Here is a 19,485-nt window from a genome sequence, read left to right as displayed (position 1 = left end):
GCAGGAGATTCCAAGCTAAGGTCGGAATTCTGAGCTTTGAGCTTGGAGTTCCTACCTACATAATAGGAGAATTGTACTTAGTTTTTTTTTAGCTTGGTAATTTGTACTTTGTCAATTTATGGTTCGGAAAAAGCTCTGAGCTTTTGACTTTGCCATTTTTATAGGTCAAAGATGGCATAAGTTCAATTATTATAGCACAAACTTAAGTTTAACTTTTCTTGCATTGTCTATGAGCTACATGTAAATTGACAGGCTGTTGATGAAGAAGTTTAATACATATTGCATTTGATAATTGAGTAATCATCAGCAGACTGACTCAAACTGTCAATTCACTGAAGCTTAATAATTGGGTGTCCATAAATGATACTGCTGCAACCATATATAAATTGTTAAAACTTTGAAACAGCATAGACAAATAAAAAAATTACAATATACACTATACAGTAATATGAGGTAAGGTGCGGATCCTAGATTTTGAAATAGGGGGTTGGCTATAGTAAGCTAACATTTGGACTGTTGCTTGTTAAAAGTATATCCATTAACATATAGGTACCCCATGATAACGATGAATAACCCCCTTAAATCTGAAACTGAAGATGGATATTGTCCCAATCTACCATATTACTAAAGGAGAGGCCTGGGTGACAAAGCTGGCATACCCCTAGATGGGCCACTTAGAGCCCACCCTATAGATATATTGAACAACTGATCAACTCATGATTATTGTGTTTCTTTTATCATAATAAGTTAAATACACAATGTATTTGAAATTTTTTGAAAAAAAATCAATTCTTTAAAAATATTTAAATGAGAATTGTAAGGAATGGTTTGTCTTTAGTTTGGATAATAAAATCATCATAAATGATATTAACTCATTTTGTATCACTTGTAGTAACAAATTTCTGAAATAGTTTTAGGCAACTTCTCAAAAAGATAAGATTCAAAATCTCATTATATCCCAATTCTAAGGACCCTGATAATTCCTAAAATGCAGAAAAATCTATCAATTTACAATATATGTACGGTAGGTCACATAAAGTTGACCTTGAAAAACTTGACCTTTACAAAAAGTGTGACCTTTAAAACCATAAAATCAACAATGTATTGTTTAAACTTTCTATACATACTGTTTCAGTGGGTCACCTTCAACTTACACAGTGAATCAACACTTTCTCCTGTAGAAGAAGCATTACTTGATCTACGATCGCTGAGCGGCTGTAACGACAAACGTCTGTCGTATTGTATGCTATGTCTTTTACGGCCAGCTCGAGACTTGTATGCATTGTCCCCTTCCAAATTCCTTAGTTTTTCCGACATATCAAATTCATTCTGAATATTTGCATCAGTCGGATTCCTTCCAATTTTCTTCATGATTTTATACCTAATAGTCACAAATACAATATATTCTCCTTATCGATAATGTACCACCGTACTTTAAGCTCCTTGATCAGTTCTGCAGAATGTTTACATTACAAGTAATTCGTACTATGCCCAAACAAATGTACCACAATATATCAGTAGAATGCCATCAAAAGTAAACAATCATATATCTCACAGCATGTAAAATGACAGGTCATAAAACAAACTATAATTTTGCAATATCTTTCATTTATATTTCTATAGTTCAATGCACCATTGTAAACAAGATCATTCTTCCCAATCTTTTAATTTAAATATCCTAATAAATTTAATTCTTTAAAAGTACAATAACTCCACTGTATGTATATATCTATAAGTAGACACAGATATATATATATATATATATATATCTTATTCAAGAAATCACATACCACAAATCCAAAACAATAAAATAGAACAAGGTATACAATTTGTATTGATGTAAGTATGTGTAAATCTACTTAGATAACTTCCTATGTATAATAATAAGCAGAGGTTTCACTTTTTTGGAATTTTGCCTGTGCTATTTTTAGAATCACAACAACATAGCCACTGATGTCTTGTTCATTTGTGTCTTGGCAGGACTACATCTTAATAGAATACTTTGATATCAAAACAGAGATCTTTCCTATGAAATTCATTACCAATACGCATAGCTCTCCACCTAATATTGTAACTAGTAGTGCAATTAATGGAAAAAAAGTTGAACGTTTGTGAGGCTGTATCCGCTATTGATATAGTCCAACAGTGACAGAAATCCGTACATACATCTAACGATGTGATAAAAGCTCCAATGATGAAATCTATTAATTACTGTGTGATTGACAGAAAGAAATATACAAGGAAGAGATCAGTTTCGTTTTTCAAATAAGGTAAGTCCTGTAAATTTCAAAGATTTTCAATCAATGCTAAAGATCAAAGAAAACATGTATTTCATCAAGTGTTGAAATTTTGTTATAAAGGATGATAAATTAACAACTCTTCCAATAAGAATAGTCTGAAAAAAAGCTGTATTTATTATGCCCTGATATAGAATTCAAAGGGAAAATATGGATCTTTATTTTTAAACAAGACTTGAAATAAAAACGTTGATTTTCAACTGATTAAAATGTTTTGAAACATAATTTTTAAGAAAAGTTCTCTAAAACATTTTCAGGAATTCTAGTAGATAATTGAATATTTTTGCAGCTGCAAAAACAAAGTTAATTGTGTAAATTAATTTTTCTTTAGTTATTCTCTGATTGAAAGTTCTCAGTAAACCATTTAATTTAAAAGAAAATCCTTCAGCCTTGTTTCAGAAATATAAGCACAATTTGTTTTATGTTTTTGTAACTGCAGAATAACATGCAAATGAAAAATGTCTTACAATTGTTTAGAGAAAAAAATGAAACTAGATCTAATGATCGCAATCTTACAGATTTATCCCAAAAAGAATCACAAGAAAAATTCATATATGCAGAAAAAAATCAACACTTTCGCTTCGATAGAAGATTTTCAAAGATATGTTTTATAGCAAATCAAAAGTATTTATACTGAGATCAAATATTGCAAAAGTGCTTGACTGCATAATTTCTTCATGTTCAAGTCGAAAAATATTTTCAAAGCATTTTAAAACTGATTGAACATGCACAAATACTTCAAATTCAAATTTCATGCACACCTTGCAGTAAATCTTTCTCAATTCTTTCATCTGTGCTTTTGATTTACTGCTAATGTTCTTGACATTAAATAAACATGAAAGAAAAGTCTTTTTCTTTAGCCAAATTACGTAAGTTGACTATTTTATGCATGTTTTCAACATATTTATTGATCCTAATGTCAAAATAATCTTTTCAAAATTAAATTTGTTATAAATACATTACACCATGAATGAAGACTAATTTTATGGACTTGGAACACATTTATAAAACATCTTTAACATCAAAAAATGTTTTCACATATTCATTAGTACTAGTAATTGCATTTTAAATATCTTAATACTATCAGTGATGAATACTAACAAAATAATTACAATGCAATCATACAATTGTACTTTCGTTATTACTAATATAACACTACCATCTTTATTGATTCAAGCTGAACATTTCAATAATGTCACAGACAAATGTCTTCTACAAATCACAAATACATATTGTAGTTAATGCACCAAAATTTCCAATTTTGAAGCAGGTTCATAGATAAAAGAAATTTAGTTTATATTTACGAAGAATAAAGCCAAATCAAATTTTCAACCTCTTATGGTACATGTAAGGATTTTCAAATTTATTCAAGAAATATTTCCCTGAGATAAATATTCAACTTTTTATTAAAAATTGGGCTTTAAAAAAAGACCAATTGAGTTTTTATAATTTTTTCCTGTGGTAAAAATATTAAGCAAAATGAAAGAAATGACCTCAAATTTTTTTTGTGGGGAAGGTTGGGGAGTAAAGAATCCTGATTTTGTTCATGGCATTTTTCAAATAAAGGACTGCGCTTTAGCGCATGATACGCCTGTTGCTCTTTAACTTGTCTTTTATGCTATAAATGAATTTATATGATCAACTATAAATCCAAAACTTAAAATCTGAAATTAAAAAAAAACGAAATGGAGTTTACGTCAATAGATATAAACAATTCACTTAAATTTCATGGAAATTGGTGAAAGTGTTTTTGAGTTATTGTTCGAAGTGTGGACGACAGACCCCTTTTTTTATGAATAGAGCCCCATAAATCCAAAACTTAAAAAATCTGAAATTTAAAAAAAAACAAAAGGGAGCTTACGTCAATAGATATAAACAATTCACCTGAGTTTCATGGAAATTGGTGAAAGTGTTTTTGAGTTATTGTCCGAAGGGTGGACAAGGGACTCCCTTTTTTATGAATAAAGCCCCATTAATCCAAAACTTAAAATCTGAAATTAAAAAAAAAAAAGAAAGGGAGTTTATGTCAATAGATATAAACAATTCACTTAAGTTTCGTGGAAATTGGTGAAAGTGTTTTTGAGTTATTGTTCGAAGTGTGGACGACAGACCACCTTTTTTATGAATAAAGCCCCATAAATTCAAAACTTAAAATCTGAAATTTAAAAAAAAACGAAAGGGAGCTTCATCAATAGATATAAACAATTCACTTAAGTTTCATGGAAATTGGCGAAAGTGTTTTGAGTTATTCTCCGAAGTGTGGACGACGGACCTCCTTTTTTATGAATAAAGCCCCATAAATTCAAAACTTAAAATCTGAAATTTAAAAAAAACGAAAAGGAGCTTACGTCAATAGATTTAAACAATTCACTTAAGTTTCATGGAAATTGATGAAAGTGTTTTTGAGTAATTGTCCAAAGTGTGGACGATGGACCCCTTTTTTATGAATAAAGCCCCATAAATCCAAAACTTAAAATCTGAAATTCAAAAAAAAAAAAGAAAGGGAGTTTACGTCAATAGATATAAACAATTCACTTAAGTTTCATGGAAATTGTGAAAGTGTTTTTGAGTTATTGTCTGAAGTGTGGACGACGGACGGACAGACGGACTGACAAAGGTATACCATAATACGTCCCATCTAAAAGACGACGGGCGTATAAAAATCATAAATAGTTCCCCTGACCACAAATCGCACAATAACCTGTGGCACTATGACAATCAGAAATGGTGGTATAATGTGGCAGATTCTATAAATATTGCTACTTGACACCAGCTTATAATGGCCACTAAAGCTCATAAAGCAGTCAGGTCCTCTTTTAGAAATTGAAAGGGCCTGTTTGAAACATCAATAAAAAAAAAAAATTGAGAACCTTGACTTTTGTTATTCAAAAATGTTGTCCTCTCAAAAATAAAGATAATAACTGGACCTTTGACCCATTCAAATTTGAACCCCTGTCAATGTACTTTTAAAGTAGTAATTTTTTGTCTGTGCAATAACTTCAATATATTACCCAAAAATAATTATCTGCAAAATACGTTTTTGCAAATTAAAACAAGAGACCATAAATACTTGAAACAGGGAAAATATACATATTTAGTGTACATATGCCTGAAATTTTATAAGGAGGAAATAAATAGCCAGCTGTTCTTAAAGATTCTTCTACATAATCATCTGCTCATGATTCTAGCATAGGTACTGTAAATCTACAATTTATTTATGCCATGTTTATGACTTGATAAATGCAAATGGCATTTGGATTGCACTATTCTCAATTAGGAAATCAAATTTTATGGATTTCATGGGACGGGTTTACAGCAAATTTAAATGTTAAACAAAGTACAACTTCTATTGGCATATATATGCAGACTTTGACAAGTTACCAGGAAATTATTTAAGTTTCCACAATAAATATGTATTAATCTCTCAATGGACAAAAATTACAGGTCTCCACAGAAATATCAAAATACTTGATGTTATAAATTTTGTGCATCTGAAATATTTTCTGAATTTTCCTACATCAGGAATATTTTGCTCAAACCCACATATGTGAACACCAAACATGTTTAAATACCTAAAAATATGAGATGCTATCATTAATAAGACCAAAAGATACCTTGAAAAGTATAGCCAAATTATCTAAGGTCAACTGTGACTGAGGGAGTGGGAACCTTAGATTCTTTCAAACTTCATAATTCATCCATGAAATGAAAAGAATATCAGAATTTTCCAGGCATGCGATAAAGTCACATTTTCATGATCTATAAAAACATATATGATAAAAGCATTTGATTCAGTGCTATTCAAACTGTCTTTACTATACAACTATGTGTATACAACTTTATATAGAAACACTGTCTATACCACAAACATAACTGACAAAACCTAACACAATTATCTTTTGATACCACTAGTGAATAAACTGAAAAACATGATATGACATTAATAGAACACAATTTACTAATAAAAAGGAATCAATATTCACTGATGACTACAGGATATAAAGCTATGAAATACCAATTAACATTCAATTTGTCAACAATAGGTTCCTGTTAAGAACTGACAAGAGAACAGTCACAGTATAAACACTGAACTTAATGGCACTGTGTAGCAAAACAAGGCAGTTAGCTGTCTGCAAATTTAGACAGAATACTGGCAATGCATTCAGATCCCCAACCAGTTTTGAACAATATCATATTTTAATCAAGATTACATAATAGAAATGTCAAGATCTTAAATTATAAGCACAGCTTTCACATTGTACTCTGTTTGTTTTCTACAAAACCATGTCACTTTTTTACAGATGGTTTTCCATTGCAAAGAACGAGAGAATCAGACCGAAATGATCAGTCAAAGAAACCTTTTAAGCTGTGAACAGATGTAGATCAGTTACAAAGATGTGTTTCCACAGGACATTTCCTTTTATAACCAGGATGAGTAATCAGAGTTTGGATCAGTCAGGTATGGTGTACTTATGACTTTCTTTAAAAGTTTGTGTCAAATAAGGTGTACTTAGGACTTTTGTGTAAGTTTGTGTCAAATGGGGTATACTTAAGACTTTTGTGAAATGCTTGTGAGTCAAATAGGGTGTATTAAAGACTTTGAAGTTTAGTGTGTGAGACAGTGATCCAATTTACACATCATGCAATTATTACTTAAACAAAAAGCATTAAATCCACTGTGGTTTGTGGAAAATATTTTAGAATGTGTGGTGGCCATCTTGAAAAAAGCTGCCATATCAAATGTTGAGGGTGGGTTCATAGTTAATATTGCTCAGTACACAAAAAAAGTAACATCATGCAATATTTGGTGCTTTCCTCATTATTTAAGCATTTGTTTCACCAATCGGCCAGACTAAAATATGTTTTATTCTTAAAGTTCTCCAAAAAACATTTTTTTTCCATTCAATTTCAACTGGCTTGGAGCCACAGGATTTCGTAATAATGTATGGCTAACAGATAGACACCAATGGATGTGTGATAACATAGGTTGACTACCGTAGTTTACAACATAAATATCTATCAATTTGTAAAACAAGTACAATTCAGCAGCACATAAAAGTATTTGTAAATATGTTTTTAACAAATGGAAAATATTCTTTACCTGAATGGCATCAGTTTTTTCCTAACCATGGAAAGCTACAGATTTTTTGTTTTTTTTTGTCATTTCAAAAAGCTTTCAAAAAATGAAAAAAACTCTTTGAAAATTTCTTGTTTATGCGGCGCTTTTCTGGATTTACCTTCAACAGAAACCCTCTAAGCTGAATATTTGAAAGCCATGAAAATAAGACCTCACTCAGTTTAAGAGCTGTGTCACCATCAAGTACCTAGTAGTAACAGCCAAATACATCTTGGGTCAACTTTGCCCTTAGTTTCTACTGAGTTAACTGTTTTGTTCAGTGAAGCAGACTTAAAATATGCTAGTCAGTCACAGAAATAACAGATGCAATATATTTTGATTAGTCAAAGCTAGTGTACTAAAATAATACAATCATTATTCAGTTATATTATAGAATCTTTAGAACAAGGTTATGCAATCAGTAAACTCACTGTAGAATAAGAGCCAAAACATTCATGAGAATCAGAAGAATAATGTCAAATAGAACTAATCTTTGTCAATAAATGATTTTCTTAATGCCCTGAAAGCTAATTGAAATAATAAATCCTTTACTAAAACACACATCAGATATCAGCTTAAGTTTAATTGTGATCATTTGTGCCATGTTGCTAAGTAAAACGGTTCTGTTTCATAATGAAAATCATCTGTTTCAAGCAGATGTGCTCAAAATTCCTTGGTTTCTAATAGTTAAGAACTTTGCTTCTATTTTAAAATAGAAAATTTATCATGATGTTTGAAATTGATTTTGAAATCTGTTTTGACAGGACATCCTGAGCCATAATAAATGTATATGTAAATTGTATCAATAAAAAATGTTCATAACCAATGTAGCATTAGGCCTAACATTTTTTCATTTTTGATAAAGCACTGATAAAGTTAAAATGTTGCTTTCATATTTCATAGACTCAATGCATGTATTTTTTGTTTAAAAATAAATATAATTCCACTCCTACCAACAAGAACAAGTATCCTATTTTTCAGCATATATGCATATAACAGTAAACACACATACTTTTTTGTTTGGTCATACAGTTTGATAGTGAATAAAACCATTTATAACCCAATTTTCAGAATTATTTTAATCCCAAATTAGTCCAAAAATCTCAGGACCAATTCATTTTTAGAAATGTCTTCCCCTACCTTTTGAAAATCTAGATCTGCACCGAAAAAAAATAAAACTAAAAATTGTAAAAATATTACATGATAATACCAATATTTAAAACAACACAGAAATTACCTGATGAAAAATCCATTTTATGTTACCTCAACATCACAATATTTCATATTAAACAACAATTAGCACCACAAGCAGGTCACAAAAGGGTGAAAAAATTAATATAATGAAACTGCCTACAGTCAAAAGCAAAATAATAAAGAAAAAAAGGTGGGTAAATGAATGTTTCATTCAATTTGGTGATATAATTGGTGTCATGTGACCTAGAAAATTTGCAAAGATTCCATGAGCATTATAGTTCTGATTCTTTACAAATAACTATAAAAGAACAGAAGGGGAAACCATCATTCAAATTCAAGAGGCCTCATCTCTGAACATTATCTGAAGTTGCAGAGAACATACAAAGATTCTGAAAAGATCCATTTAACTATCAATGTCAATTGTAGGTCTATAATTACAATCACGAAGCTGTCAGCCATCATGTACTGGAGACATTTTTACTCCTCCAAGATTCCACAGTTCTACACAAACTTCCAAATGCCCACACAGTGCTTAATAAACATTGCTCCCATCCAATAATAATCAAATAGTGAAAGCTATATAGCCCTTCATGATGAACTTGACGTATATCACATGATTATATTTAAATCCTTGTCATTGAACTCACATTGGCAAAAACTTACATTTTGATATATATATGAACAATATCAGTAGCAATATTCATGAATCCATACATAATTGGGTTGAACTTCTTACAGGATAAAATGTTCATACATGATCCATGTATTGTAGATTCATTATTATTCATGGAATAAGAAACCCATTATTTGAAATATTCCTAAAAGCACATTTTTTATATATAGCCTTTGGCACACAAATGAAATGAAATATCCACAAAAAGCCAAATTTCCTCAATCAATAAAAATTAATGAATCCACAGTATTCAGTTTCTGGAAAATTATCATCCTAGGGGGGACCTAGCAGTACACAATTTTAATCAAACTAAAAATCCATAACTGTCTTCATTTGTGTATGATATGCATACCCTGTACCAACTACATATTTTGGATGTAAAATGCAGATTAGGCCATGGAAAAATAATTCATGGTTTCCCCTAACCCGACCGGGTCACTGTTTTACCGACGGGTCATTCAATTTTTTTGTGAAAAAAAAAAAAAAAAAAAAAAAAAAAAAAATTTTTTTGAAGAGACAACTAAAAAGATTTGAGATTAAAGTTCTGCTGTAGAAATAATACATATAGATATAAAATTATGCATGGTTACAAAAAAAAAAAAAAAAAAAAAAAAGCCTGCCTGCTGGGTCTTTAAAATTTTCCCATGTTAGGGGAAACCAACAATTAATTTTCCATGGCCTTACACATATCCAAATACGGTATGTTTTTTATGAACAATAATTCAGCATTGTGAAAATCTATTCATGCTTTATTGAAACCCTTAAGGCAAATTACATGTCCATACCTAGGCTCAAAGTATCCACAGATTCAGCACTGAGATTATCATCCATGAACAACTATCTGTGGCAGATCATGATAAAACTTTATACCTCAACTCCTTTCAGGAAGCAAGAAAAAACAAAGCTAACGAAATAAACACTGAAAACAACATCCCACATCTCTAAGAATTAAGATGAGCAAAAAAACAAACCCAGCTATATATATATATATATGTATTGAAGCATCTATTTATGGCATATTGTCTTCATCTTTGGTACTAAAAACATATTTAATGAACATGTGTCACTTTAATCTATCTATTTTTTAGAACAGAAGATTTTGATAAGTAACATGAGACTCTTTAAATAGAGATTAGAGGCATTTTGTCAATTATGGTGAAAATAATGATACTGAAGTAAGTTTTATTTATAAACAAATCTTCCTAAATGACCTATATAATTTGACTTTTATCAACAGTTTTATCCCCATGACAACTCAACAAAATTAACAGGATTAATTTACAAATTTAAATATGTTTACCTCATTAAATATTATTTGATTAGGTCATATCAAATTTGTGTATTATTTTTTACTTTCATAAGGCAAATCATCAATTGATACATTGTACCGGGTATATATAAATGAGCAGATGTGGTATGATTTCCAAGAAGACAATTATCCAGCAGAGTTCAAATAATGACAATATAAACAATTATGTCCCAGTCACTGTACTGAGCCTTCAACAATGAACAAGAGTGCACACGCTGAAATGTCTTGCCTTCTTTACTTATCATAGATATTATGTTGATAGACCAAATATAAAGCTTTATTACAAATGTCACATAAACTCAACCTTAACCAAGAAAACAAAATATTGATAAATGAACCATGAAAATGAAGTCAAGGTCAGATGAACCATGCCAGGCTGACATGTACAGCTAACAATTCTTCAATACAACAAATACAGTTGACCTATTGCTTATAAATTTAGAAAAACAGACCAAAACACAAGAACTTAACACTGAGCAATAAGCCGTGAAAATGAGGTCAAGGTCAAATAAAACCTGCGTAACAGACATATAGTTCATAAAATATTTCCATACACCAAACATAGTTGATCGAATGCATAAAGTATTAGAAAAATAGACCAAAACTCAAAAACTTAACTATAACCACTGAACCATGAAAATGAGGTCAAGGTTAGATGACACCTGTCAGCTAGACATGTACACCTTACAATCATTCCATACACCAAATATAGAAAACCTATTGCATATAGTATAAGGAAAACAGACCAAAACACAAAAACTTAACTATAACCACTGAACCATGAAAATGATGTCAAGGTCAGATGACACCTGCCAGTTGGACATGTACACCTTACAGTCCTTCCATACACCGAATATACTAGACCTATTGCTTATAGTATCTGAAATATGGACTTGACCACCAAAACTTAACCTTGTTCACTGATCCATGAATTGAGGTCGAGGTCAAGTGAAAACTGTCTGACGGGCATGAGGACCTTGCAAGGTATGCACATACCAAATATAGTTATCCAATTACTTATAATATGAGAGAATTTAACATTACAAAAAATCTTTACTTTTTTTTCAAGTAGTCACTGAACCATGAAAATGAGGTCAAGGACATAGGACATGTGACTGTCGGAAAGTTCGTAACATGAGGCATCTATATACAAAGTATGAAGCATCCAGGTCTTCTACCTTCTAAAATATAAAGCTTTTAAGAAGTTAGCTAACGCCGCCGCCGCCAGATCACTTTCCCTATGTCGAGCTTTCTGCAACAAAAGTTGCAGGCTCGACAAAAACCCATACAATAATAAAATGACCCAACCTGAAAATATGAACAATTCAAAACAAAAATTGACAGCCTAATTTTGAATTAGCATCAGTTGGTCAGAATTTGTTCTCTCCAATAAATCTAAATCATATTAACCCTTATAATGCAGTGACCATCCTATGACGGGCGTACCCTAATAACCGTTATTTGGCTCCAACGGTGTTCCATACTTTAACCAGATGCTCCGCAGGGCGTAGCTTTATACGACCGCAGAGGTGGAACCATGAACGGTTGGGGCAAGTATGGACACAACATTCAAGCTGGATTCCGCTCTAAATTTGGATTGTGATTAAATAGTTGACACAGCATAGGTTTCTGACACAGAATGAATGTATTCAAATGAACTTTTTTTTAATCACATCCCCCTTTCCCTTATTCCAAAACTAATTTCAATTAAAACTACTCATTTAAATACATCATAAAATATTAAGATGTAAAAAAACTGCTTGTTATCACTGAATGGTAAAGATCATTTAAATTTATCAGTTGGTAGTAAAAAGTGAATATACATTGTATATTGTATATAACAAAGATTTAAGTTGATTCTGGACAAAGAAAGATAACTCCAATTAAAAAAAATTCTTGCAGATATTTCTTGCTTACTATACTGGACAAAGAAAGATAACTCTTAATTAAAAAAAAAATTTGCAATTTCACAATATTGTGAAATTAGATATTTCTTGCCATTGCACAATACTGTGTAATTGAAAAAACTTGCTATTGCACAATACTTAATATAATAATTTTAGATCCTGATTTGGACCAACTTGAAAACTGGGCCCATAATCAAAAATCTAAGTACATGTTTAGATTCAGCATATCAAAGAGGCCCAAGAATTTAATTTTTGTTAAAATCAAACTTAGTTTAATTTTGGACCCTTTGCACTTTAATTTAGACCAATTTTAAAACTGGACCAAAAATTAAGAATCTACATACACAGTTAGATTTGGCATATCAAAGAACCCCAATTATTCAATTTTTGATGAAATCAAACAATGTTTAATTTTGGACCTCGATTTGGGCCAACTTGAAAACTGGGCCAATAATCAAAAATCTAAGTAAATTTTTAGATTCAGCATATCAAAGAACCCCAAGGTTTCAATTTTTGTTAAAATCAAACTAAGTTTAATTTTGGACCCTTTGGACCTTAATGTAGACCAATTTGAAAACGGGACCAAAAATTAAGAACCTACATACACAGTTAGTTTCGGCATATTAAAGAACCCCAATTATTCAATTTTGATGAAATCAAGCAAAGTTTAATTTTGGACCCTTTGGGCCCCTTTTTCCTTAACTGTTGGGACCAAAACTCCCAAAATCAATACCAACCTTCCTTTTGTGGTCATAAACATTGTGTTTAAATTTCATTGATTTCTATTTACTTTAACTAAAGTTATTGTGCGAAAACCAAGAATAATGCTTATTTGGGCCCTTTTTTGGCCCCTAATTCCTAAACTGTTGAAACCAAAACTCCCAAAATCAATCCCAACCTTTCTTTTGTGGTCATAAACCTTGTGTCAAAATTTCATAGATTTCTATTAACTTAAACTAAAGTTATAGTGCGAAAACCAAGAAAATGCTTATTTGGGCCCTTTTTGGCCCCTAATTCCTAAAATGTTGGGACCAAAACTCCCAAAATCAATACCAGCCTTCCTTTTATGGTCATAAACCTTGTGTCAAAATTTCATAGATTTCTATTCACTTTTACTAAAGTTAGAGTGCGAAAACTAAAAGTATTCGGACGACGACGACGACGACGCCAACGTGATAGCAATATACGACGAAAATTTTTTCAAAATTTGCGGTCGTATAAAAAGTTCACTTTATGATACTTATTTTAAAAGTTATGCATGTTCTGTCAACCTGAGGCTATCCATATTCACGTTTTTCATGTATAAGTAGCATTTTGTTCTCAAATACGGATTTGGAAAATTGAAATTGGCTAAAACTCGGTTTTCTGGAGGGGTGGGCTTCACATCTGTATCTTACACAAGAAGTTCAGAGGCATAAAACTTGCAAAAATAGTGCAAACCCAAGGCCATATAACTACTGATCATTATTATCATTGAAATACACATAGGAAACAACTACTTCTGGTTTTGGGTCCATTCGAAGTCAAAAATCGTCAAAAATCTTGAAATTCAGTATTTTTGGTCCAAATGAACTTCTGTAGACTGCTGAACCAAGATCAGATTCACTCTGACCTAACAACTGTTGGGGTCAATTTGTTAACTAGGGTCCACTCTACATGCAGGCTACAGCTGGATACCTTTACCAGCATTCCTGGGTCTTCTGGGTCAAGAGAAAGGATGAAAAATCGGCAAAAATTGACGCTTTTTGCACCTGATGACCCACTTTGGGGCAAATTTCCGCCCACCCACCTCTGCCTCTAAAAGTTACTTCAAGTACAGTAGATATATATGAACATAAATTTACTTTATTCCATTCCTTCACTTATAAGGTGTTGCTATCAATTTAATTTTACAGAGTGCAGAATAAAAAAGACTTTCCCCCAACACCCAACAGATGACAATCATTTTGTAAAAAAAAAAGAGAGTTGTGAATTAAGTCAAAGAAAATTTTAAAAAAATCCTAGATTAGAATAAATATATTTGTTTTTGTTTACATATAATTCATTATCATAATTATTGCTAATTTCATTTCCAGATTCTAACAAAATGCTTTAAAGTTGCAATGAGGCATGAGATTTAAACAACAGTAAACATTAAGGTATGTCAATGAGCAAATACTCTGTGCAATTCTTTCCTTTCTATCTTCCTTCAACATGTTGTATGTAAACAGGAAATGGACAAAGATAGACAACTCTTTTTGACTGAGTAAAGTTTTTAACTTTAGAATAAAATATTTTGAGTTATCTACCTTTCTATATACATTAATATCCTAAATTACCATATATGTTAGGAAAGTGCTTTCACTGTCTAAAATGCCTATTTGTAAGTAAAGTCCTAAAGGTCAGGACTATTTTTAAAAGTACCTTTGAAACAAAAAAGATAAAATGACATTATAATCTATCTCTTAGTCCAATTAAAAAAATGCTACTAAAAAAAATGATGCAATAAAACAAAATGAAAATGATTTTTTAAATTTTAGAAATTGCCTTTTCAATTACACTTGAAACTTATTTTAAGTCTTTGCATACCTGTAAACACACATATTGTACAAGAAAGTATAAGGACTACATTGTTCAAAATAAAAAAAATTATAGGTCTACTAAAAAAAAATATATACAATAAAAAATCACACAAATGACAAAAAATCAAACCAAACTGATCACTACACAAGAATAGAATAATGTACATAAATACTACAAGGTTCAAATCTAAAAAATAAATTGATACAAAAACTAAGGGAAACAACTCTATGCCAAATTAGAAAAGCTTAAGCCATGACATGTGACAATTAGGTTCTGATGGCCCAACAGGATTTATCATACCAGCTACCATGTTAAAATGAAATGTATTATTATGAATAATGCATTGCTGAATTACATGCATAACAGAGCATGTGTGTAAATGTGTGCGTGTTAAACAATGTGTATAAATAAGTCTCATTAATTGATTTTTTTTTTTAAATGGACGAAATAAAAATTAATTTTCAAGTAGACACATTGAAAAATTGATTCAGTTTTGATTAATAAAATAGAGATACAAATTAGTTACATATATATATATGCATGTATTAATTATTACACTAAAAAAAGCATAATTTTACATTAGATTTGTGAGCAGATTTTAAAGAAATTGTTACAAAAACTGAAAATGCTTTGATGATTTAAGCAGAAAAGAAGACAGTTGTATAGATCATGTATCGCTAGAAAAAAAAAGCTATTTGCAGATAAAAATCACACAATCTTTTTTAGGGGTGGATAACAGATTTTAGTGCATTAGTTCTAATTAAGCAGCAGATTATGTTAATACATGTATTCATCAATGCAAATTACAAAACAAATTTCTGTTTATATACATATTCATGCAAGGCAAGTCAAAGTTTTTCCCCACCAAGTACTTCCTGTACATCAGAATACTAATGGCCCCGAATCATGCACACGGTTAGCTATGGTGATCACATGACATGACAGGAAGTGACTTACTTGAACTGTAACTATCAGTTGAGGATTGAGAAATGGACCTACTGCGTAGCTTATTTCTACCATGGGTTAAATTATACTTGATATCCTGAAATCATAATGAATCAGTCAAATGAGTCAAAATGAATCACTACTTACTTGAATCAAAGCTATCTGTCGATGACGAAGCTGAAATTGACCGACTCAAAAGTCGCTTCTTTGTCGGAGTCAAAACAAACTTCACGTCCTGTAATAAAAGCAGAAATATTATGATAACCTCAAAGTTGAATAGTTCCTTTTTAATTCAAATGTAAGAGAGGCTAAAGTGAGAAGGCTTACTTATTCAATTTCCCACCAGAAAAAGTCCCCTCAAATGAAATAATTTTTATGCAAAATGATCAGTTTCATCCTTTGTTTTAATAAGAGAAAGATTTCATTTGGATTAGATAGAGGATTGACAAAAAATTAATATAAAGGGACTTGATAGTTAAACAAAGTACCGGTATAGCACAAGTTAAACAAAGTACCGATATATTGTGATATTCTTATAAAGCAATTGCTCTATAAAAATTTGTAGTTAATCTTGCTGGGAAATTGGATTATCTTCCCTTTGATTGAGAATGAAAGAGACTGTCCGTCATATAATCCATGTGTTTTCCTAAAATACTGATCATTCATGTATTTTTTTCATTTAATGATTTAAAGACAAAATGTAGGCTTGCTTAATCAATGATCTAAAAAAAAGTTCTTTGAGTAAAATCTTATCAAGAATATTTTACAATCTTTTTTTATTGATTTTTCATTGTTCCACAATAACAAAAGCTGCATGAAGATACAGACAATGATGCACATAATATACCCCACTGGTTGTTTGCCATGATATAAAGTTGTAGGCTCAAGGGTATAATAAAAAATCAAAGTATCATAAAACAAGAATTCTTGTTGGCAGTAGTTGCTGCAGTATCGATTGCACAGCAGATCTTAAAAGACATTCGATAATGTTAAAACTGAATATAACCAATTATTATGAAAGATCCAATGGGATATCAAAATTTTCCTTAAAAATGTTAAAACAAAATCTGAGAAATATGTTTTGAAAATAACCTATCAATGCATGGAAAGTCATACATTTGTTAACTGAGTAAGTGAACTGAAGGACAAACAAGGTCATAATTTGCAATATACCAGTACACTGTATGTATTTCCACCAAATCCACGAGTTAGAGCATAATTTTAATATAAAAAAAAAATTCAAAAGATTCACAAAAAAATTATCTCTGTCATTCTCTGAAGGTCATCTTCTGAATTCTTTCAATCCTCATCATGATAATAGCTTATTTTCAATTAAAAGTATACATTGTATATTGTAAATCAACCACAGTGGCACTGGTGTGAAAGTTTCCCAATGATTATATAAAATATTCATCAAGTTGGGTTATTTTATTTCTCTTTTATTTTTCAGATAAGGCAGATAAAGAGTTTATTCACGGACCTATTGTAAAATGTAAGTTGTATATACAATAATATTACCCTCCTTAACCAGAATGTTAGAACCGTCTTTTTTTTAAAAAATAATAATCAAATGACCACTATCTTCATTATAGAAACCTTTCACTTAACTCCTTTCATAAACAAAAAATCAAATAATACTTAAAGATATATAATGTATAAATCTTTTAAGCTGCAAAAAATTAATACGGTGATTAGCCTATTGACTTTTGAAAATTTTCTTTTTTCCTTGAAGGTTACCTTAAAGATGATTTCATATATTGTTTTTAGAACACAGTAATAAGCGGTACTGAGATCATTGCTCACATCATGATCTTCATATACATAACACAAAGAAGATGTGGTATTGTAAAGGAGAAAACTCTACAAGAGACCAAATTTCACAGAAATTTACAACTATATGGTCACATTATACAGCCCCAATATTCAAAGCCTAGTTTGTTATAAAAATATTTGTATCATATCACATCATAGAAAATCATTTGAACTCCTCTCTCTCCAAATAACAATGTGGAAAGAACAAGTGTATAAATGACGCCATTGGTGATCTACTAGTATATATAGTTGTTGAATTGTATGTCATTTGGTCTCTGAGTGGATGGTTATCTCATTGGCAATCATACCATTTCTTCTTATTTTGTAATTACAACTTAGATTTATAATTAAAAACATATCATGCAGTTAAAGAGAAACGGGTACATAGGTCAAATCATCAACATTGGATTGCTCAAAACTATTGATGATTTACTTAACTTGTGCACAAAAAACATCCATAGGTTAAATTATTTTTTGTAAGAATAATTAAGGCCATTCGAGCAAAACCATAAAATTAAATAAAAAAATAAAATATCCACAAAAATGCAAATTTTCCTCAATCAAACAAAACATTGGTACCCTTGAACATGTTGAAATAAATGAATCCACAGACACAGTATATATATTTTCAAATTCTACATCAACTTTCATTCAAAATTATGAATGCCCACTTGCCCTGCTTTTCCTATACAAATATAAATATGCTTTCTTTGATATAAAAAGTACAAACTTATTAAAAGCAGTAGTGTAAGATACCTAGCTATAAGAGCAGATATAAACCCCGAAAAAAATGTTCTAATCATACAGATGATATAATAATATGATGGTCAGACATGCCATTTAAAAAAAAAGTATTAATATAAAATCTCATGCACTAAAAGTTCTACTGTACACGTAAGTAAATATAAATAATTTTGAGTGTTCATTTAAATCACTGTGATACAAGGTGATTGAATGATTATGGTAAAACTCTGCTACCTATATAGCTATTTTAAAACTTCTATTATATTAAACACTAGTGGACCTAATAAACTCTTATGCAAGTGTTTTTGATCTGTCATAGTGTCAGTAGTAGCATTGTTTTAAATAAACTCCTTCAAATGCCAGTTTTTAAGTATAAATTTTCAGGATTTCAAGTCTTATTGTAATGTAGCCAACATCTCTCAAAGGGAAATGAGAAAGCCCCAGAAGATCAGACTGGCAGCACTAATATACAGCTGTACCATGAAAATCTCTAAACATAAGTTGTGTTCATAGATGACCTTGACATTATAAAAACTAGAGTTCCCACAAGTGCAGTACTGTCTACTAATGTCTGTCCATCATGGGCCTCTTGTACATTGTTTTTGCTGTCTGCCATGATTGTGTTTTGTTTGATGTAAAAGCTTCATTTAGGCCAGTGGTTTTCTTTTTAAATATTTCCTTATACCTCTGTCTTGTATTAAGCATATACTTTTTATACTGTATGTGTTTTGTTCATTGTTGAAGGCTGCACTTTAGTACTCAAGTAGCTGTGACCTAAAGGTGTTTATATTCTTGGCTATACAGTCCTTTGTGTACTGTGTGAGTTATCTCATTGGCTATCATACCACAGATAACCTCAAAATTTTATTTGCCAGATATTGGTATATGATTGTTACAGTTGATATGGTTTTGAAACTGATACTGAT

The 19,485-nt window shown here is 30.7% G+C and overlaps 1 protein-coding gene and 1 long non-coding RNA gene across 11 annotated transcripts in view; one reads left to right on the top strand and one right to left on the bottom strand.

Moving 5' to 3' along the window:
• LOC134682677 (adenosylhomocysteinase-like 1) overlaps nucleotides 1-19,485 on the bottom strand; it is a 69,937-nt gene that overhangs the window by 38,689 nt on the left and 11,763 nt on the right. For 4 of the 10 annotated variants that reach the window (XM_063541787.1, XM_063541790.1, XM_063541792.1 and 1 more), the window contains one exon: nucleotides 16,151-16,238. In XM_063541787.1, the coding sequence (XP_063397857.1) occupies nucleotides 16,151-16,238 (88 nt within the window). Of the gene's footprint in view, nucleotides 1-1,154; nucleotides 1,744-14,654; nucleotides 14,733-16,015; nucleotides 16,101-16,150; nucleotides 16,239-19,485 lie in introns of those variants that run through there. The other 6 variants (XM_063541788.1, XM_063541791.1, XM_063541795.1 and 3 more) reach the window with 3 other exon arrangements.
• Nucleotides 1,837-14,629, top strand: LOC134682784 (uncharacterized). Its single transcript, XR_010100928.1, has 4 exons — nucleotides 1,837-2,270; nucleotides 6,599-6,756; nucleotides 10,369-10,455; nucleotides 14,572-14,629. It is a non-coding gene; the product is annotated as an uncharacterized LOC134682784 (long non-coding RNA).

Source organism: Mytilus trossulus, chromosome 1, assembly GCF_036588685.1.
Source record: "Mytilus trossulus isolate FHL-02 chromosome 1, PNRI_Mtr1.1.1.hap1, whole genome shotgun sequence".
NCBI classification, from domain to species: Eukaryota; Metazoa; Mollusca; class Bivalvia; order Mytilida; family Mytilidae; genus Mytilus; species Mytilus trossulus.
The sequence above is the reverse complement of the archived record's forward strand: the minus strand, read 5'-3'. Positions and strand labels throughout refer to the sequence as shown.